This window comes from Lithobates pipiens, unplaced genomic scaffold (assembly GCF_037356315.1).
Source record: "Lithobates pipiens isolate NorthernLeopardFrog02 unplaced genomic scaffold, aLitPip1_a1.2 Scaffold_8, whole genome shotgun sequence".
Classification (NCBI taxonomy): Eukaryota; Metazoa; Chordata; class Amphibia; order Anura; family Ranidae; genus Lithobates; species Lithobates pipiens.
This window is the reverse complement of record NW_027507903.1, coordinates 232,842,187-232,865,029: the sequence shown is the minus strand read 5'-3', so window position 1 is coordinate 232,865,029 and position 22,843 is coordinate 232,842,187. Positions and strand designations below refer to the sequence as shown.

Genomic DNA, 22,843 nt, shown 5'->3' with positions numbered 1-22,843 from the left:
TAAGAGAAAAATACTAGATTTACCAAGTAGTTACAGTGCATGCTCCAGGAGACTTCTTGCTCCTTAAGCCTGGATGCAGCTCAAAATGTTTGAAAAGCCTACACACACTTGGTGCCAGTATGTAAAATATTTTACAAAATGTTCTTTCATAGACATGTGGGTTTCAACTTTTCATTACAATCACTCTTACTTAAAATGTTATTACCTATGTGTGAATGATGGATCCCATTTTCTCCGCAGCCTGCTCATTTGTCACGGTAGATAAATGCTATCTCATTCCAGGAGACCTTGGCTACAATATAATGGTTGCAGTACATATTCAAAGACTTTGATGAATGTAGGCAATTTAGAAACTGTTTTCTTAGTAGTGATCAGTTTTTTTTTTATTTGTGCATCAAATTGTTTTATGCAGAAATTAGTCTACAAAGGGCATTTACATGTTACTGGCAAAGAACTGAAATGTGAAAGCAAATCTGAATTGTGGTTCATGCGGTCAACATCTCTTAAATTCAGTATATTGTTCTTTGCAAGAGTTCTAACAAATGAATGAACACATACAAAGAGCCTAAAACATAATGCTGTCTATACCACTAATTCTTTAATCCTTTCTTTAGCTAAAAGGCTGTTTCCTACATTAAATCCCAAAATGCAGTGTGTGGTGGTTACAAATGGACCCAATTAAATTTTGTGCTAGTAGGCAGACTTTGTAAGTTTTTAAGCATTCCATATATGTGCATATCCCTTTAAATGCAATATGCAAATGAATCAAGTAACCAAATATACAGTATGTATATATATATATATATATATATATATATATATATATATATATAAAACGTTCCAATTCATATACAGTATCTCATAAAAGTGAGTACACCCCTCTCATTTTTGTAAATATTTTATTCTATCTTTTCAGTGTAACAGTGTAAATTTGCTGTCCCCTCAAAATAACTCAACACATAGCCATTAATGTCTAAACCGCTGGCAACAAAAGTGAGTACACCCCTAAATGTCCAAATTGGGCCCAAAGTGTCAATATTTTGTGTGGCTACCATTATTTTCCAGCACTGCTTCAACCCTCTTGGGCATGGAGTTCACCAGAGCTTCACAGGTTGCCACTGGAGTCCTCTTCCACTCCTCCATGACGACATCACAGAGCTGGTGGATGTTAGAGACCTTGTGCTTCCATTTGAGGATGCCCCACAGATGCTCAATAGGGTTTAGGTCTGCATACATGCTTGGCCAGTCCATCACCTTTACCCTCAGCTTCTTTAGCAAGGCAGTGGTCATCTTGGAGGTGTGTTTGGGGTCATTATGTTGGAATACTGGCCTCAGCCCAGTCTCTGAATGGAGGGGATCATGCTCTGCTTCAGTATGTCACAATACACGTTGGCATTCATGGTTCCCTCAATGAAATTTAGCTCCCCAATTATGGCAGCACTCATGCAGCGCCAGACCATGACACTCCCAACACCATGCTTGATTGTAGGCAAAACACATTTGTCTTTGTACTCCTCACCTGATTGCCACCACACACGCTTGACACCATCTGAACCAAATACGTTTATCTTGGTCTCATTAGACCACAGGACATGGTTCCAGTAATCCATGTCCTTAGTCTGCTTGTCTTCAGCAAACTGTTTGCGGGCTTACTTGTGCATCATCTTGTGCATCATAGAAGAGGCTTCCTTCTGGGACAATGGCCATGCAGACAGTAGCGGCTGGTGATCAAAAATTTTGAGGGGGCGCAAACGGAAAAAAACAAAAAAAAAAACAATAATTGCAGCCTCATTGTGCCCATCAATTGCAGCTGCTGTTCCATCAAACACAGCCACTGTGCCCCATCAAATTCAGCCACTGTGCCCATCAAATGCCACCACTGTGCCCATCAAAAGTTAACACTGTGACCCCCCACACGCTCACTGTCTACCCTGCACTTACCCTATTTCGATGGGGCAATGGGTGACGGTGGCGAACTGTGTCCTCGATGCATCTCCTTCTGATAGGCGTCCAATCACAGTGCCTGCCATTTCAGCCGTTTAGGGGAAGGGCAACACACCCGCGCTTGCTGATTGGCAGAGAGGCGGTTCAGTGTTAGAACAGAGAATATTAATTCGCTGTTCTAACACACCTGGGTTCATCTTTTTAGAAGCCTATTAGAGTCTATGGCTCTAATCAGATGCTTCAAAAATACACCCCTGGCGCTGTAATTCAGGCCCCGGACATCCGAAAAGGGGCCAGACGCCTGAATAGGGGCATGGCGGTAGCAGCCATGGATAGATTACTGCAATCTAATTTTCATATAGGGGGTGGCTGGAGAGAGGGGGCGGCACCCGTGCATCCTTAATGGATGCATTGCCACTGCATGCAAACAAATTTGATGCAGTGTGCAGTGTATGGTTTGAGCACTGACAGGCTGATCCCCCACCCTTTCACCCCTCTGCAGCAATGCTGGCAGCACTCATACATCTATTTCCCCAAAACAACCTCTATATATGACGCTGAACACATGCGCTCAACTTCTTTGGTTGACCACGGCGAGGCATGTTTTGAGTGTAACCTGTCCTGTTAAACTGCTGTATGGTTTTGGCCACTGTGCTGCAGCTCAGTTTTAGGGTCTTGGCAATCTTCTTATAGCCTATGCCATCTTTATGTAGAGCAACAATTCCTATTTCAGATCCTCAGAGAGTTCTTTGCCATGAGGTGCCATGTTGAACTTCCAGTGACCCGTATGAGAGAGTGATAACACCAAATTTAACACACCTGCTCCCCATTCACACCTGAGACCTTGTAACATTAATGAGTCACATGACACCGGGGAGGGGAAATGGCTAATTGGGCCCAATTTGGATATTTCACTTAGGGGTATACTCACTTTTGTTGACAGCGGTTTAGACATTATTGGCTGTGTGTTGAGTTATTTTAAGAGGACAGAAAATGTACATTGTTATACAAGCTGTACACTCACTACTTTACATTGTAGCAAAGTGTCATTTCTTCAGTGTTGTCACATGAAAAGATAGAATAAAATATTTGCAAAAATGTGAGGGGTGTACTTACTTTTGTGAGATACTGTATGTACTAATTCACAATATTTTATTGGGTTCAAATGTTGGTCCTTCTACACAACAAGGCATAATTGCTTTCTGTGTGGACTGGCATATGCTAAGGACTGAGGTTCATTTTATGAGCGTTATAAACAACCCTTTCACTAGCACTGCTGTAACTGTTACATTCAAAGCCTAAAAACATCCCTGTGACTATGAATTTGTTTAAATGTTATCATCTGGCTTTTGTCATCAATGTAGTCATGAGGAAGGGTGCTGGAAAGCCACTTGATCACTTCGACCTATGTTTAAATTGACTGCCCTCCTTTCTGGTCCCAAGGCTCTGCTGATTTGCTGTGTGCTGGTATAATTTATGACTGAAATCATGTCTTCACTTTCTCTATGGGCTAGAGGCCCAAAAGTGATACTCTAATACAGGGGTTAGCAACCCTTTTCCACTTAAGGGCCGGATTCAATGTATGTAAATGCATGGAGTACCGCATTGACCTTTTAATAAATGAAAATAATAATAATCCAAACCTAGTAATAATAACAGTACAGGTTTACCTCACTTTCAGTAATACAAAGCCAGTTCACCCTGATGGAGCATGTGGCTGGGGCTTCGGATTTTACTGCCCTCTCCACCATCCTGGCACCAAGGGTGGCTGATGCCAGCCCTGCCAGCCAGCATGGTCTGGAGATGGGATTCTAGGCCCTAGGGAAAATGGGGTTCCTGCCCTTAGGGCAGATGGAATCCTCTTACCCAGGGGAGATCGGGCCCCAATCCCTAAGGGAGATGGGGCCCTGTCCCCAGGGGTGATGGGGTCCCTGTCCCCAAGTGAGAAAGAGTCCCTGTCCCTAGGGGAGATAGAGTCCTTGTTCCCAGGTGAGATGGGATCCCTGTCCCCTGGTTAGAAGGTGTCTTTATCCCCAGGGGAGATGGGGTCTCTGTCCTCAGGGGTGATAGGGGCCCTGTCCCCAGGGGTGATGGGATCCCTAATAGGGTCCCTCCTATTGCAGTATCATCTGTACCCTCATAGCAGTGTCCTCTGCCCCCCTTAACATCACTCCCACCTCATCCCCACAACCCTTGCCCGATGGTTGTGGGGATCTGCGGGCAGGGGGCTTATAGGAATCTGGAAGCCCCCTTTAACAAGGGGGACCCCAGATCCCAGCACATTCACCCAAAAAAGTGTCAAAAAAGTAAAAATGACAGGAGACAGTTTTGGACAATTCCTTTATTTAAAAAAAAAAGTGTCCCGCGATGTCCATCTATCTTCAATCACGCTATCCGATGGACCCAAAAAATATAAAGAAAAAAAATACAGAAGAACTCCGCCTTGATGGGAAGCGTCCCGCCGACTGCAGCTTTTTTGCGATGACATGTGTTATAGTCTAGTCATGGGCACCCCAAAGGGCCTGTTATGGACTGGGAGGGGGGGCACACTGTTTTTTTCAACAATGTTTATGTATTTTGCCGGGACCCGACAATAAATTACAGCCACAAGCAATTTTAAATGAAATTTTTTGCTTTAGAGATGTCATTTTGCTGTGGTACTGTTATGAACATGGGAAAGATGCACTATTTTACAGGCAGACTAAGGAGAACCCACCAGGCACGATATTTAAAGAAATAATTCATTTTATTGTTTCACTTTAAGCATTATTAAATTCACTGCTCCTAAAAAAACAGCCATTTTAAAAACTTTTTTTTGCATTGATACATGTCCCCTAGGGCAGTACCCAGGTCCTCAAACACTTTTTATGGTAATAACTTGCATACAAGCCTTTAAAATGAACACTTTTGATTTTTCATGTTCAGGTCCCACAGACTTTAACGGTGTTCATGTGTTCGCACACATTTTTTGCCTGTTCACATGTTCTGCTGCAAACCGAACCGGGGGGAGTTCGGCTCATCCCTACTCTTCATGGCTTATTTGGACAGGTTTCCCTTGAAAATGGAGGAACCTAATCATGGCTCGGTATTCTACTTTGTCCGGCATGACACCTACTCCATTTCTCTTGGCTCAAACTATAATTCACCACGACCTACAAAAACAAAAATTGGCATGCATATTACTAATATATCCACCTATAAACCAGCAAAAATGTCAAATCCCTAGCACATCTAGATCATGGTGAGGGTAAGAACTATTAGCCTCCCCTCGTATTATTCCTGCATGGAGCTTCACTGCATACTGAATTACGGAACATATTGTAGTGTATTTGCCTAACAAGACCCCCAGAAGGAGGTTGGAGGTCCTGTGGAGCATTATAGAGGCTCTAAAGCCTCAAGGGTTTTCAGCTTAATGCAGTCTATGCATTCTATGCATTAAGGTAAAACATCTTTTGCGCTGCAGCTCCCCCAGACTGCCCCTTTTTCTAACCTGAGCCAGATCTGATCCAGTGACGTGCACCAGAACAATGGCTCCTGACGCTGCCTTCCTTCTCATTGGACAGATTGATATCTGCTGCCGCAGGGGCGGGGCTGAGTCCCGCTGCCTGTGTCAATTGACGCAGCAGCAGGACTCAGGAGCGAGAACTCATGGGTGCCCCCATGGAAAGCGGCTTTCCGTGAGGGCACCTGTCAAAGAGGAGGGGCCTGAAGCATCGGCAGGGTACCCGAGAACTGCATTGCATACAGTAGAGCAAGTAAGTATAGACATGTTTGTTATTTTATTTTTTAAACTGGGCTTTAGTAACACTTTAAACAAGTGCTATTTGACCTTTTCTCAGTGAGGGTCATTTGAATCTGGTATTCATGCACTTACAGTATATTTTTATAATTATTTTTTATGATCAGGATATTTCTGCATTTTATATATAGTATATACATATTGCTCATCATTTTCACATAGTGTCTATATGATTTTTATAAGTGCTGTACTGGTGTTTTTACTGCTGCTTTTCTTCTGTCTGGAGAAGGGTGTTCAGAAGAGTCTAGTGTGCATGAGACCTAACAATGAAAGGTAAAAAGTACCAGTACCAGCAGCCTATATGTGACAGTGCTATGTGTGTGATATTGGTCTCTTTCCATCTTTTCAACATTGAAGAAGGAAGTATCAATGGCTACCTACATTTAGAAATTTTGGAAAATAATGATATAATTATTAATAATGTATTAACTGTACAATAATAAGGGCCTTCACAATAATAAGGGCCTTCAACATCTAGACTAAGAGCTTTGCTTACAAGAATTGGGTCTCCTATGACCACCCTTATTTTCCTCCAATGGGCCAAACAAGACTTTTATTTTGAAGACTACCTCAAAAAGCATACATCAGTGCTCTGGGGAGAGGTGAGAAATGATGGTTAAAAAAAAGAGATGGTCAAGAAATAATAATAAATAATGGAGTTACATGCACTATTCTTCATATTTTCAGGACAAGATTTTGGGGGTTTCCCTTCTTCTTGCTCTGAGAAATTGCAGTTATTTTTATTTTAAAATAAGATGTTTATATTTGTATCTCCAATGTATATTTCAAATATAGAATAAGAGTTGTTTTTAGCATGATAAGCTTAGTTTTGACAACGTGGTAAGTGTTGCTAGAGCTCAACATTAAGTGCATGTATTTCTTTTGCAGTTGGGATGACAGTAGTTCTGCCAGCAGTGGCCTTAGTGACACACTTGACAACCTCAGCACAGATGACCTAAATACTTCCTCTCATGGTTCATATTCCAATACTGACTCTCCTAGGAAAAGCAATCAAGCAAACGTAAGTGTAAGAAGAAAAAGGTTGTAAAAGCAACAAGAAATACCCCCTCCTGTTTGTTTCACATGCAGGTAGAGACCTTGTAGATTGAAGATTATGTGCCCCACAATTACAAAAATGTTCTATATCATTAAATAATTGTAACAAACCTAAAACTTGTATAAAAATGTACTTATAACAATGGCTAAACAAAATGAAACTATAAATATATTGTGGGAACTAGCCTGCCAATGGTAAGTGCATTAGTGACACAGTCAAAATATTCTTTGCCCACATTTATTAACATAAAATGTAAAAATGCAAGGGTTATCTTCACATGAGTTGATTAGCATTCAACTTCCATAAGTAAAAACAAATACTGTTCTTCAGCTTCCTGGCTTTGTTTTGTAGCACTGCTGCTCTGGCCTCAAGCTTCAGTGTTCAAAGGCTCTTGTGCACACATGCACTGGCTAGCTGCTCTGAGTTGTACTGTCTCATGACCTAACTCATAGGTGGAAACTTTCTCTGTCCCCAATTGGAGGCCTAAACTATTGCCAGCACCTATACTAAAAAGACTGTGCACATCTGCACAAACAAGATGCTGTTTGTCAGCAAACTGAGGACATAAGGTTGGCGACTTTATCCCACGCAATATACTGCAAAGCCTACGGGCTCCAGGACCCAATCCAGGACTTAATATTCCCGGGGAAAACTCAAAATCTAGTCTCCTCCGTATAAGACAAGCATTCAAGAGCCCCTCAACCTGCATAGATAAGAACCCTGGTTGCCATTAACTCGCCTTCATAATGGAAGGGAACTGAGTAACTAAGCATTCCCATAAGCTTGTGCAGACAGAGCAATGTGCTTTCAGTCTAAAGCTGGCCATACACATATAGGTTTAGTTTGTTCAGTCTGATAAACAACATGGTTTTCCAAAACACCCACTGTGGGCTACTGTATTCTGGCAGCCAGTGTAGCTGGCCAGTTCTTGCATCAGATTCTCTGGTGAAAGTCAATTGAAAAAGCATACTTTGTTGATCTGGGTGTTGCTAACAGGGCCACCATTGGAACAAATCAGCCAAAATTCAATGCCTGTATGGTCAACTTGAAGAAAGAGATGGATGACCACACACGACTATACAGGAGATCCCAAAACTTTATTGTAGTAAAACATTATCACAGCTCCACAAAGGCAGGCACAAACATTGAGTCAATGTTTGTGCCTGCCTTTGTAGAGCTGTGGAGATGTTTTTATCTGTGGATTACTATGATAAGGTTTTGGGATCTTCTGTATGGTAGTGTGCGGTCATCCACCTCTATCTTCCATTTTTCTTGGTCATATACTTGACCAGCACCTTTCCTGGGGAAGACTGGAGGGCGAGAGAGAGAGCAGACTGGCCTGGAGCCCATGTAATACTTATCTTGAATTTTATGGCTGACTTGAAGCTGAAGTATGGTGATTTATTAAAACAGCACCATGCTACTTATGCTACTGATGCTACTTATCAGCAAGAAAATGTGCCCTGTGTATATCAGCCGTTGATATAAACCTTCACATCACCCAAGGATCACCATTGTGGTGGTTTCCCCAGTTTTGATGTATTTATATACTGGAGAAAAAAAGGAATTTTTATTAAAAAAGTAATACTTAGTTTATGAAAGGGGATCACTTTCACAAAATAAACATTTTAAAAAATGATACCCCAATAATGCAAGTATCTGAAAATTAAAATATAACAAACTTCCATTTTTTTACATAAATTTTCTATTTTTGTAGCTAAAAACAGATGCTGAAAAACGTTCCTTGACTGGAATAGAATCCTGGTCTAATGAAGAGTTAAAAAAACAAGATGATGAGTATGACCTTGGCACAGAGTCTGGCAAATGGAAAGGACATTCATCTGGGTTATCTGAGGATTCTGATAAAGGAGGGCAGAAATCACTTTCTATCTCCCAGACTGGGTCATGGAGACGTGGTATGACTGCTCAAATTGGCACAACGTCATCAAGACACAAATCAGGAAGCAGCTCTCTAAAAACACCAGGTATGAAGCAAATTAATATTGTCATTTAGAATTGCTTTTTGTTAATGTAACTTCTTTACGAAATAAAATGTACAGTACTGTAGAGGTAAAACAGAATTAGAGAAGAAAAAAATTAGGATAAAAAAATAAGTACTTTTTTGCCAATAGATGTCCTCAATCTAATGGCCAACGTTCTTCAACCCACTTCCTCTGAGCTCAGGTCCTAGACCTGTCCCCAGCCTGTGCCTGGACAGTGAATAGGGAAGTAGAAGTAGCACAGTGATGAGCTAACCTCTCTATCACTGCTTTTGCTTTCTATCAGCATGCTTCTTGCCAACACATGAACTGATTGGTTCCTTGTACTGCTTCTTCCTTTCACACTCCAGCCCAGCTGCACAGGAACTATGAACTGCAAGTGAAATTCAGGTATTTAAAATGCGTGCAAAAAAAAAAAAAATTGTAATGAAGTTTTAAAGGAGTAGTAAAGGGTTTGGAAAAAAATAAAAATCCATACTCTTAGCTGCAGCTGTCCCATGTTGGGTACAAGACCGACACCATTGATCACTCAGTTCCCGGTCTGTTTGGAGTGACTGCCATTCACTGCTCTGCTCTCAGTTCTTCCACTGCTCACTGGTGTGCTAGGCTGGGTGGGGGCAAGCACAGCTGGCTTCAGCTTCCAGCTGCACGCTGAGAGGTGGAACCAACTTCAATCAGGTAGCTGGGTAGATCCTGACAATATTGTTGGGATCCTTCCAGAGTCTGGAACAACTTCTCCATGTCAGCTGATAGTGAGCAATAGCTCACTATCAGCTGACTCTGGGTCAAAGGAGAGCAAACGTGAGTGTACTCCTGTGGACCACAAGAGATATATGGCCAAAAAGCTTTGACCATACTTCTCTTTTAGGCTCCATTCACACCATGGCTTTCCATTTTGCAGGCAGAATCGCCACAATTTTGCCTGCAATTCGGAAACGTCGCAGGATGCCCTTGTGATCCCCACTATTTTGAATGGCACCAAATCGCGGCAAAATCGCCTGACAAATCATGGTAAGATTGTGGCAAAACACGCAAACAGAATCGTGGGACGCCCAACGCCCAAAAGAAGTTCTTGTACTTATTTTGGGCATCCCACGATTATGTTTGTTTGTTTTTACTGTGATTTTACCGCAATGTGTTTGGCGAAAATGGCAAAGTCACTCCACAATTTGGTGCCATTCAAAATAGTGGGGATCACAAGGGCTGCCTGCCATTTGCGGCGTTTACGAATTGTGGGCAGAATCGCTGTGATTCCGTCATGAAACGGAACGCCAACGTGTGAATGGAGCCTTAACAATTAAAGTCTATGTGTGGAATTGCAACTTTCCAGGGGCATTTTGAAAAATTATGTCATTATTCTCTCTCTCTCTGTGTGTTATTAAAATAATTTCTCTTTTCAATGTTTTTTTGTCAACAGGTAAAACAGATGATGTTAAAGCATCAGAGAAAGTCAAAACACCACTTAAAGGTGGACCACTCCAGCGTTCACCCTCTGATGCAGGAAAAAGCAGTGGTGATGAAGGAAAAAAGCCACCTTCAGGAATTGCAAGACCAGCAGCCACTGGGTCATTTGGCTTTAAGAAAGCTGGGGTAGGCCCACAAAACATGACTGGAGGAGGTGCAACTCTAGCTAGTGGATCTGCAACACTTGGAAAAATGCCTAAATCAGCAGCAATTGTAGGAAAAGGGGCTGGCAGGAAAACTAGTCTTGATGGCTCCCAAAATCAAGATGATGGAGTTCTACTGGCTAATTCAAAAACTACCCTTCAATATCGTAGTTTACCTCGCCCTTCTAAATCTAGTACAAGTGGTATCCCAGGTAGGGGTGGACATAGGTCCAGCACTAGTAGTATCGACTCCAATGTAAGCAGCAAATCAGCAGGTGCAGCAGGCACCAAACTTAGAGAACCCTCAAAAATGGCCTCAGAGCGTTCAAGTCCTGTCACCATCAACCAAACTGACAAAGAGAAGGAGAAAGTGTCAGATTCTGAAAGTGTCTCCTTGTCAGGCTCTGCCAAATCAAGTCCAACATCAGCCAGTGCCTGTGGTGCTCAAAGCTTGAGGCAACCAGGATCAAAATATCCTGACATCGCTTCACCAACATTCCGGAGGTAAGAATCATGTTTTCATATATATTTAACAAGCAACATATTTAACAAATGACATACTTTCATTTCTTTGGCATGCACCTTTTATGCAGCACTTCACATACTGTGATGCAGAGTGTGGGACAGTATTACATGACAAAGTAAGCTCTGAAAAAAAAAAAAAATCTACATAAAACATAATGCAATGATTTGCTAATCTCATAAACCCATATTTTATTCACACAAGAAAATGGAAAACATATTAAATGCTTAAACTGAGAAATCATACCATTTTAGGAAAAACTTAATGTCATTTTAAAATTGATGACAGCTCAAAAAAGTTGGGACAGGCCAACAAAAAGCTGGCATATTAGGTGGTACTAACAACTAATTGGGGTAATTGGCAACATGACCGTAACATGATTGGGTATAAAAAGGGCATCTTAGAGAGTCGGGGGGTTGATTTTCTAAAACTGGAGAGTGCAAAATCTGGTGGTGCTCTGCATAGAAACCAGTTAGCTTCCAGGTTTTTTTTTTTGTTAAAGTCTAATTGAATAATCTGATGTAAGAAGCTGACTGGCTACCATACACAGCTGCATCAGATTCTGTACTCTCCAGTTTTAGTAAATTAACCCCGGAATGTCTCAGGAGTAAAGATAAGCAGCGGTTCACCAATCTGTGAAAAGCTGCATCTAATGCTGGGTACATACTGCCGGACTTTCTAGCAGAATAGGTCCGATGGAATTATTCCATCGGATATTCCGATCGTGTGAGAGATAATCTGATCATTTTTCTTTAAAAAATTCAGACGGACCTAGAAATAGAACATGTTTCAAATCTGTCCAAAAAATCTATCGGGAAAACCGTTTGTCTGTATGCTGGTCCGACAGACCAAATACGACGCAAGGGCAGCTATTGGCTACTGGCTATTGAACTTCCTTTTCTAGTCCTGTCGTACGTCATCACGTTCAAAATGAACAGACTTTCGAACGGACTTTAGTCTGTTCGTGTGTGGGCAAGTCCGTTCATTCGGAAGTCCGTCGTAACTTCGTCGAAAGTCCATCAAGAAGACCGTTGGACCTTTTTGAACCGGAAAGTCCGGTTGTGTGTACGCGGCATTAAAAATTGTCAAATAATTTCAAAATAACGTTCCTCAATGTAAATTGCAAAGACTCTAAATATATCCTCATCTACAGTACATAACATCATCAAAAGATTCAGATAATCGGAAGAAATCTCTGCATAAGGAAAAAGGCCGAAGTGCAATATTGGATGTCCTTGGTCTTTGGGCCCTCAGGCAGCATTAAAAACACGCATGATTTTGTGATGGACATCACTGCTTAGGCTCAGGAATACTTCCAAAAATCACTGTCTGTGAACACAATTTGCCGTGCCATCCAAAAATGCTCTATCTGAACATGATCCAGAAATGCTGCCATCTTCTTTGGACCAAAGCTCATTTAAAATGATCTGTTGCAAAGTGGAAAACTGTTCTGTGGTCAGGCGAATCAAAATTTGACATTGTTTGTTATAATCTACAGACTGAATTGGAGAGGGCCCTTTTGGCTTCTTATCAGCACTTAGTGCTTAGAAAAGCCTCTCTGATACTCTGGGGGGGGGGGGAGGGGGGGCACTAGTGCATATGGACTGGGGAGTTTCCACATCTGGAAAGGCACCATCAATGCTGAAAGATATATCCAGGTTTTAGAGCAGCATATGCTCCTATCCAGACTTCTTTTTCAGGGAAGGCCTTGCACATTTCAACAGGAAAATGCTAAACAGCATATAGCATTCTGCATTTGTGACAACAGCATGGCTTTGAGTAGAGTCTGGATGCCTAACTGGCCTGCCTGCAGTCCAGACCTTTCACTAATTGGAAATATTTGGTGCATCTTAAAATAGAAAATATGACATAGAAAACCCAGGACTTTTGAGCAGTTAGAATCCTATATCTATCAAACATTTACAGAGTGTTGTTACTAGAAGAGGGGATGCTACACTGTGATAAACATAGCCCTGTCCCAACTGTTTTGAGATGTGTTGCCACCACCATCAGTTTCAAAATAACCTTATTTTATTTCTTAAAATTTTACATTTTCTCAGTTTAAACATGTGATATGTTTTCTATTTTCTATCGTGAATAAAAAATGGATTTATGAGAATGTCAAATCATTGCATTCTATTTTTATACAGATTTTACACTGCGTCCCAACTTCTTTGTAATTGGGGTTGAATACACAGAGATCAAACAAATTGTGATGCCAAAAAAACAGTGCAACTATTAGTTTTTTGATTTTGTTGTCCATTTATTTGTGATTTTCCTACATCTTTTATTGTTTAGTATTTATCTGTGGGATGAATCAGATATTTAGCACTACATGATTCTTCTGTATGTTTCTTAACGTAGATCTTTGCGCCCCTCCACTTTTTTTTTCAACCCCTACCTACTTGATTGCAGGTTCTGGGCATTTCATTGACAGCATTATCCTGTTGAGATAATCTTTTTTTTATCAGTCCTGTGCCACCATCTTCTTCCGTAACATCACCAATTCATCTGCCAGCTGTTCTGGATAAGTCAGTGGCTTTCCAATGATGCACCACCTGGTCCTGTTCCCCTTCTCCTTTACCAATTAATGACTATCAAAATAATAAAAACAGTGTAGCGCTTCAATGATAAATGTGGTCAGCATAGATTATAAAAATAAAGACAAAGATCATATGAATATGAATGCCTAAAGGAAAGTCCAACATTGGCCGCACATTCCACTATGTAGCAGGCATGAGGGTAACCGAACCGTCACAGAGGAGGGAAGTTGGACTAGGCGAGTGTATTCATGTAAATCTGCTTGACTGTAAACATCAGGAAAAAGTGGATAAAATACTTCTTACCGACTCAGTTGGACTCATACAGTCATATGACAGTTGAGTCTAGAAGGCTTTAGGTCACAGTCTGGGACCAAGGAGTACAAAGAGGGAGGTCTGTTGAGCTGATGGATGAGCTCCAAACGATTGTAGGCCCTATGATGGATCCTTTCAAATGGAACTTCAAGGTTGTTTGTAGTCAAGCTCAGACGTGGCCCGTTGTACTGATGCTCCAATCTCACCCGAATGGGGAGGGAGATGTTGTAGAGGTTTAAGCCAGAGAAACGGGAAAAAGGAAAAAAGAAAAAAGGCTCCACATGGTGTAGGTCAGACGGTATAAAAAATGTTGGTTTATTGAAGTCAAAAAATAATTAATGACTTAGTGATCACATAAAGAGTCTAAAATAGAAATTAAAAGCAATGTAGGGTGCCAACAGCTCGCCCAACGCGTTTCGACATATGTGTCTTCTACAGGGGCATGTTAGGGCCCACCACATTGCTAACAAATATATAAGGAGTCAGAGAGGGGTTCCGCCTACCAAAGGGCGGGGAATCCTATCTCGGACAACTTCTTAAAGATACAATGAACATTTGATCAAATCAGAAAAAACATGTTCAAACGCAATAAATCAATATAAATAGAATCTAAAAATGTCACTCCTACAAGCTATTAAATTGATTTAGTGACAAAAATATAAGAATAAGCCACCATGTTCACAAATAAATATCCCTAAATTAATCATATTATTCGTGGCCTCATCTAACATAAAAGTGCAAGAAAATCAAGTACACATAAAAGGCATACACAGAAATCGCATCAAGCACCAATGCAAAAAATTTAGACATGCACCACCTATTCCACATAGACTACACTGCAACATCACCTAAAGTGACCTGTTTGCGTTTGTGTGGTGTAATAGATGGAACTGTGGGGGTCTGTATAATAATGTTCCTCATTGTGCAGTTTAGATGTCTCATGCTTATTTTACTAACCGTAGGTGGCCGAGAAAGTGTATATCCGTAACCATGGTGACAGTCCTAACGTGCTGATCTATTGTTTAAAGTTCCGGTCACATGGTCAGAAGACGTGCAATGAAAGAGAGAAGGCGCAGCCAATCCCTCCATGCGTGTGTCACATGACTAGATGTGGGAGTGATAAAAGACACACTTATCCAATAGCAAGGGCGTGTGTATATGTACGTCATTATACAGAGATGTGAGGGAGGGAGGGAGACAACCCGCCATGGCACCATCCCTCCCCTGTACGTGCTCCGCACTGCCAATCGCAGAGAGCCACGTCAGGACCTATCACATCGGAGCAGAGGCGTGCATGTGCGGGCGTCACACGCTACGTCACTCTGTCAAAACATAGGGGGCGTATGCGTGTGGACGTCACGCACCAAGTAGCTTTACAGGGAATAGGAAGGGGAGGGGCCACGTAACTAGGCGCCGTTTGCCTCGTGGTAAGCGTCACACGCCGCAAGCGTGGCAATAACCAGGGCAGCCAATCAAAAAGTATGCCCGCTCTACACGTGCGCCATGACCAGTGACGCCGTCACGTCACGTCACGCGCATTATTGAATCCGGGGACACTAAAGAAACAGGGCAACGAAGGGGATACAGGAGGCGTGGCGACACAACGTCACGCCCAGTAAAAACGCCCGACGCAACCATAACAACTAAGGCATCACAATAGTTGTAATTCAAAGGATGTCACGGATAAAAGAACAAAAAAACAAAAACGAGCAGACAACACACCATAACCAGAATAGACAACTGGTAACAATAGGGAGGTGTCTAAGAAAAAATATATAGTAAATAGTGACATGAGTCAAATAATGTGAATTACGCACATAATGACCGAAAAAAATCATGAGGTGCCGGTGACACAAGGGTGAGCTTAGAGTTTAGTACATATGGTATATTTTCTAATGGTGCCGAAAATAGATATAAATCTAAGTTAGTCGAGAAATATCGGTCCCCAATCACACGTGGTCTAGAGAAAATGCATGATAATCGCATATATCTAGATTTGGACACGGGACCGAGGACATGTGAAAGGAAAAGTGAAATAAAGTGCATGAGTATATGGAGTAAAGTGAGCACTGTGCCATAAAAGACACGAACTAAAGGTCAAAAAAATGGATATAAATAAAGTACCCTAAAAAATAAATATTATGTGAATTGATGTAAGGAAACCCAAGAAATAAAGAAAAAATGAACATGTGAATCAAAGTGAATAGCAAAAGTAGGCATACGGATCAAAATAAAGGACAGAAGTAATGTGTAGTGATAATAATCCGTGACAAGATAAATTAAGCCTGATTAATAAAACTGTTGATGTCCCAGTCTGTGTTCATGCCGAAGGGGGAATAGCACCTCAATTCATAAATCCAAAATGTCTCAAGGCGCGACACCCCCCTCGGGCATGAATCCCCTCTCCAGTTTGGGACAAATTTGTCAATGACTTGGAAGCGGGTACCTGTGGGATCTCTATTGTGTTTTTCAAGATAATGTCTCGGAACCGGGTGTTTGTCACACCCTTTTTTGATTTTACTAAGATGTTCGTTGACCCTAATAGAGAAGTTGCGAATAGTGCGACCAACATATTGTTGGTTGCAAGGGCAGGTGATCAGATAAACAATATACCTGGTAACGCAAGTAGTAAAGTGTTTCATAAGGTACCTGCGTGAAGTGGTTGAAGATGTAAAAGAATCACTTTTCCCCTTGCCCAACATGTTATGTAGGCATACGTTACATTTTCTACAGGGAAAATATCCCTTGCTATGTGGGAAAAATTGTATCGGTTTAGGGATATCAATTACATTGGGAGCGATATCATTTTGTATTGATCGAGCTCCCCTGTAGATGGTTCCAGCTTTCTCTGGGATGATCCCACCCAAAACTTTGTCACTTTGTAGTACCTTCCAATGCCTATTAATGATTCTTTTTATATCATTATGTTGTGTGGAAAAGGTTGTAAAAAAGGACCATTTGAATTTGTCACTAGTTCGTGTTTTGACTTTCTTTTGTGTGAGAGAAGTCCTATCAGTGTGTAGAGCTGCTTGAATCTCAACGTCAAGGGTGTGTGGATCATAGCCCTTATCCAGGAACCTCTTACGAATGGTGTAAGATTGGGAAATAAAATCAGTAACGTTCGTGCAGTTGCGCCTGAGCCTGAGAAATTGACTGCGTGGGATGGAACTAAGCCATTGGTGATGGTGACAGCTGTCAACAGGAATGTAACCATTCCGATCCGTTGGTTTAAAGAAGGTTCTCAGGACCAGGCGTTTCTGCACTACCGTGACTTCTAAGTCAAGGAAATGGATGTTGGTTGTACTGGCCTCGAAGGTTAACTGGATACCACGGTCGTTGGAATTAAGGGTTGCCATGAAGATATCAAGGGCTGGCCGACTGCCCCTCCACAGGAGGAGGATGTCGTCTATATATCTAGCCCACAGCACCAATTCCGGCCTGTTAAGGGCATAGACGACATCCTCCTCCCACTGAGCCATAAACAGATTGGCCAGGCTGGGTGCATATTTGGCCCCCATGGCGACCCCTCGGGTCTGGGTGTAAAAATTGCCCTGGAACCAGAAATAGTTGTGAGACATAGCAAACTCTAGTAATTGCATGAGGAAATTCCTATGTATCACAGAAAGTGTGGGATCCCTAGAAAGGAACAGTTCAGCAGCTCCTAGGCCTAAGTCCTGCGGAATACAAGTATATAACGCAGAGACATCTGCTGTAACTAAGATGAGATCATCATGATACTGTATACTTTCAAGTAATCGGATTGTATCACCTGTGTCTTGTAAATAGGATGGTATATTCCTTACCAAGGCTTGAAGATAGGAATCTATGTATTTCCCTATTCGCGAGGTGATGGAATTTATACCGCTCACAATTGGGCGGCCAGGTGGATTCACGGAGTCCTTATGAATCTTGGGAAGTTGGTATATTGTTGGAATGCGGGGAGCCAGTGGGATCATAAATTCTCTCTCTTTCTTATTTAGGATATTCAGAGAGAAACCTTCGTCTATGATCTGTATGAGTTCTTTTTTGTATTTGAGAGTAGGGTCCCCTGGTAGGGGGCTATAAGTGGTGACATCGCTCAATAGTCTATTCATTTCCTCAATATAGCGGGTTTTATCTAAAACCACTATACCGCCCCCCTTGTCTGCAGGGCGAATGATAAGGTTTTTCCTTTCACATAGAGTTTTGAGGCCCTGTGCTATAGAAGGGTCTTGATGTGTCCTTCTTATGGGTAGCTTGTCCAAATCATTTAAAACAAGGTTTTTAAAAACATTAATAGATGGGGGTAGGATACCTGGGTTGAACAAAGAAGGATTGCTCAACCCAGAATGCCTGACAGATGTGGGGTCAGAAATCTTATTGATTGTACTTGGAGAAGACAAAAAGTGTCTCTGAATGTGTAACTTACGGATGAACTTGTGCACGTCAATAAATGTGTTAAATTTATTGAGTTTTCTAGGTGGGACAAATTTGAGGCCCTTATCTAGAATACATTGTTCACTCGCTGACAATGTTACTGAACTTAAATTAAAGATGCCTGCACCTACTGTGTCCGTTTTCTTTTTGTGCTGGATGCGCCTCCCCCCTCTGGTGCCTCGTTTGGTTTTTGGTTTCCTCCACGTATGGGGGTATCCCTGTGAAAATCCTGATGGTAAGGAGGCCCTGATGGATGATTGCGATTATAAGGGGGTCTAAATGGAGGGTCATCATTGTATGTCATATAGGGGGGGGGGGGGATCACGTTGGAAGTCATAATGATCCTCATCCCTAAGGGGTAGGTAACGATTGTAAGTACGAATTGGAGTGCTATGTGGGTAGTCCTCCCTCCTGTGACTGTGTCTATCATCCCTCTGAGTTCTGCTATATTCACGGGGAGTGTGTTGGTAACCACCATTGGTGTTTCCATGATGTCTCTCTTGGCCGTGACCCTGATTATTTCTGCCTTTGCCCTTGTTTTGGGGTTTGGAACCTTTTCCTTGGTAATTAGGGTATTGGGCTTGGGCAGGGGATCTATGTGCATAGTCATTAACTCTAGAGGGACCAGTAGGCCTGGGCTGGGGTGGAGGGGGTTCATATATTAACCTTCTTTCCATCTCCATAGCCTCAGGCTGCATAATGTCTGATGTTGGATCGTTACCTGGTTCAAAACCAATTTTTTTCTGCCAATTGAAGACAACATTAGACTTATAATCGTTGACATCACGATTATACTTCTTTTGTTTTTTAATACGTTGATCTTTTTCCTCTTTCTCTAGATGGTTTCTTAGATTAGAGGATAACGTATTATATTCTGTTGTACCCAATGCTGGTGTAAGTTTTTCTTTTATATCTTTTATCTCTTTGTCAATGAGGGGTAATCTAGCCTGTTTCTTATCTATCAAGAAATTTAACAGTTTGATACCCATATCATTGAAAAAGATAAACCAGGCATCGAGCTCGACCTCTCCTTGTTGGGGATGTATATCCCAACGTAGTCCTCGGGGGACCATTTTTTCTTTAATATATTGCCTCAAGAAGGCGATGTCCCATTGGAGGTGTACCTCCGAGACCATCACGTTCTTGAGTCTAAGAAAGAGGCCACCGACTTCCGTGTTAGTGGAATTAGATGTAAACACACCCTCAGTATTGAGTGATCTAGAGGTTCTATATTCAAAAATATCCATTGTGAATATGAAACAATGTAGCAAAAAATAATAATAAAAAACAAAACAGCTGCAGTGAATAATGAGTCACAAGAAAAAATACAGTTAAGGGGAAAACACTGCGCTACGATTTAGTATATGTGGAAAAAGGCCACAACAGCCAAAAACAGCAGCCAACACCAAAAACAAACAAAGTTCAACAAACAAAATAATAAAAACAGTGTAGCGCTTCAATGATAAATGTGGTCAGCATAGATTATAAAAATAAAGACAAAGATCATATGAATATGAATGCCTAAAGGAAAGTCCAACATTGGCCGCACATTCCACTATGTAGCAGGCATGAGGGTAACCGAACCGTCACAGAGGAGGGAAGTTGGACTAGGCGAGTGTATTCATATAAATCTGCTTGACTGTAAACATCAGGAAAAAGTGGATAAAATACTTCTTACCGACTCAGTTGGACTCATACAGTCATATGACAGTTGAGTCTAGAAGGCTTTAGGTCACAGTCTGGGACCAAGGAGTACAAAGAGGGAGGTCTGTTGAGCTGATGGATGAGCTCCAAACGATTGTAGGCCCTATGATGGATCCTTTCAAATGGAACTTCAAGGTTGTTTGTAGTCAAGCTCAGACGTGGCCCGTTGTACTGATGCTCCAATCTCACCCGAATGGGGAGGGAGATGTTGTAGAGGTTTAAGCCAGAGAAACGGGAAAAAGGAAAAAAGAAAAAAGGCTCCACATGGTGTAGGTCAGACGGTATAAAAAATGTTGGTTTATTGAAGTCAAAAAATAATTAATGACTTAGTGATCACATAAAGAGTCTAAAATAGAAATTAAAAGCAATGTAGGGTGCCAACAGCTCGCCCAACGCGTTTCGACATATGTGTCTTCTACAGGGGCATGTTAGGGCCCACCACATTGCTAACAAATATATAAGGAGTCAGAGAGGGGTTCCGCCTACCAAAGGGCGGGGAATCCTATCTCGGACAACCTCTTAAAGATACAATGAACATTTGATCAAATCAGAAAAAACATGTTCAAACGCAATAAATCAATATAAATAGAATCTAAAAATGTCACTCCTACAAGCTATTAAATTGATTTAGTGACAAAAATATAAGAATAAGCCACCATGTTCACAAATAAATATCCCTAAATTAATCATATTATTCGTGGCCTCATCTAACATAAAAGTGCAAGAAAATCAAGTACACATAAAAGGCATACACAGAAATCGCATCAAGCACCAATGCAAAAAATTTAGACATGCACCACCTATTCCACATAGACTACACTGCAACATCACCTAAAGTGACCTGTTTGCGTTTGTGTGGTGTAATAGATGGAACTGTGGGGGTCTGGGGGTCGCTCCCAATGTAATTGATATCCCTAAACCGATACAATTTTTCCCACATAGCAAGGGATATTTTCCCTGTAGAAAATGTAACGTATGCCTACATAACATGTTGGGCAAGGGGAAAAGTGATTCTTTTACATCTTCAACCACTTCACGCAGGTACCTTATGAAACACTTTACTACTTGCGTTACCAGGTATATTGTTTATCTGATCACCTGCCCTTGCAACCAACAATATGTTGGTCGCACTATTCGCAACTTCTCTATTAGGGTCAACGAACATCTTAGTAAAATCAAAAAAGGGTGTGACAAACACCCGGTTCCGAGACATTATCTTGAAAAACACAATAGAGATCCCACAGGTACCCGCTTCCAAGTCATTGACAAATTTGTCCCAAACTGGAGAGGGGATTCATGCCTGAGGGGGGTGTCGCGCCTTGAGACATTTTGGATTTATGAATTGAGGTGCTATTCCCCCTTCGGCATGAACACAGACTGGGACATCAACAGTTTTATTAATCAGGCTTAATTTATCTTGTCACGGATTATTATCACTACACATTACTTCTGTCCTTTATTTTGATCCGTATGCCTACTTTTGCTATTCACTTTGATTCACATGTTCATTTTTTCTTTATTTCTTGGGTTTCCTTACATCAATTCACATAATATTTATTTTTTAGGGTACTTTATTTATATCCATTTTTTTGACCTTTAGTTCGTGTCTTTTATGGCACAATGCTCACTTTACTCCATATACTCATGCACTTTATTTCACTTTTCCTTTCACATGTCCTCGGTCCCGTGTCCAAATCTAGATATATGCGATTATCATGCATTTTCTCTAGACCACGTGTGATTGGGGACCGATATTTCTCGACTAACTTAGATTTATATCTATTTTCGGCACCATTAGAAAATATACCATATGTACTAAACTCTAAGCTCACCCTTGTGTCACCGGCACCTCATGATTTTTTCCGGTCATTATGTGCGTAATTCACATTATTTGACTCATGTCACTATTTACTATATATTTTTTCTTAGACACCTCCCTATTGTTACCAGTTGTCTATTCTGGTTATGGTGTGTTGTCTGCTCGTTTTTGTTTTTTTGTTCTTTTATCCGTGACATCCTTTGAATTACAACTATTGTGATGCCTTAGTTGTTATGGTTGCGTCGGGCGTTTTTACTGGGCGTGACGTTGTGTCGCCACGCCTCCTGTATCCCCTTCGTTGCCCTGTTTCTTTAGTGTCCCCGGATTCAATAATGCGCGTGACGTGACGTGACGGCGTCACTGGTCATGGCGCACGTGTAGAGCGGGCATACTTTTTGATTGGCTGCCCTGGTTATTGCCACGCCTTGCGGCGTGTGACGCTTACCACGAGGCAAACGGCGCCTAGTTACGTGGCCCCTCCCCTTCCTATTCCCTGTAAAGCTACTTGGTGCGTGACGTCCACGCGCATACGCCCCCTATGTTTTGACAGAGTGACGTAGCGTGTGACGCCCGCACATGCACGCCTCTGCTCCGATGTGATAGGTCCTGACGTGGCTCTCTGCGATTGGCAGTACGGAGCACGTACAGGGGAGGGATGGTGCCATGGCGGGTTGTCTCCCTCCCTCCCTCACATCTCTGTATAATGACGTACATATACACACGCCCTTGCTATTGGATAAGTGTGTCTTTTATCACTCCCACATCTAGTCATGTGACACACGCATGGAGGGATTGGCTGCGCCTTCTCTCTTTCATTGCACGTCTTCTGACCATGTGACCGGAACTTTAAACAATAGATCAGCACGTTAGGACTGTCACCATGGTTACGGATATACACTTTCTCGGCCACCTACGGTTAGTAAAATAAGCATGAGACATCTAAACTGCACAATGAGGAACATTATTATACAGACCCCCACAGTTCCATCTATTACACCACACAAACGCAAACAGGTCACTTTAGGTGATGTTGCAGTGTAGTCTATGTGGAATAGGTGGTGCATGTCTAAATTTTTTGCATTGGTGCTTGATGCGATTTCTGTGTATGCCTTTTATGTG

The 22,843-nt window shown here is 41.7% G+C and overlaps 1 protein-coding gene across 25 annotated transcripts in view; it reads left to right on the top strand.

Annotated features, from left to right (window-relative positions):
* The window catches only part of NAV3 (neuron navigator 3), an 873,011-nt gene that overhangs the window by 717,911 nt on the left and 132,257 nt on the right, over nucleotides 1–22,843 (top strand). For all 25 annotated transcript variants that reach the window (XM_077474065.1, XM_077474059.1, XM_077474072.1 and 22 more), the window contains 3 exons: nucleotides 6,632–6,764; nucleotides 8,518–8,785; nucleotides 10,218–10,911. In XM_077474065.1, the coding sequence (XP_077330191.1) occupies nucleotides 6,632–6,764; nucleotides 8,518–8,785; nucleotides 10,218–10,911 (1,095 nt within the window). The remainder of the gene's footprint in view (nucleotides 1–6,631; nucleotides 6,765–8,517; nucleotides 8,786–10,217; nucleotides 10,912–22,843) is intronic.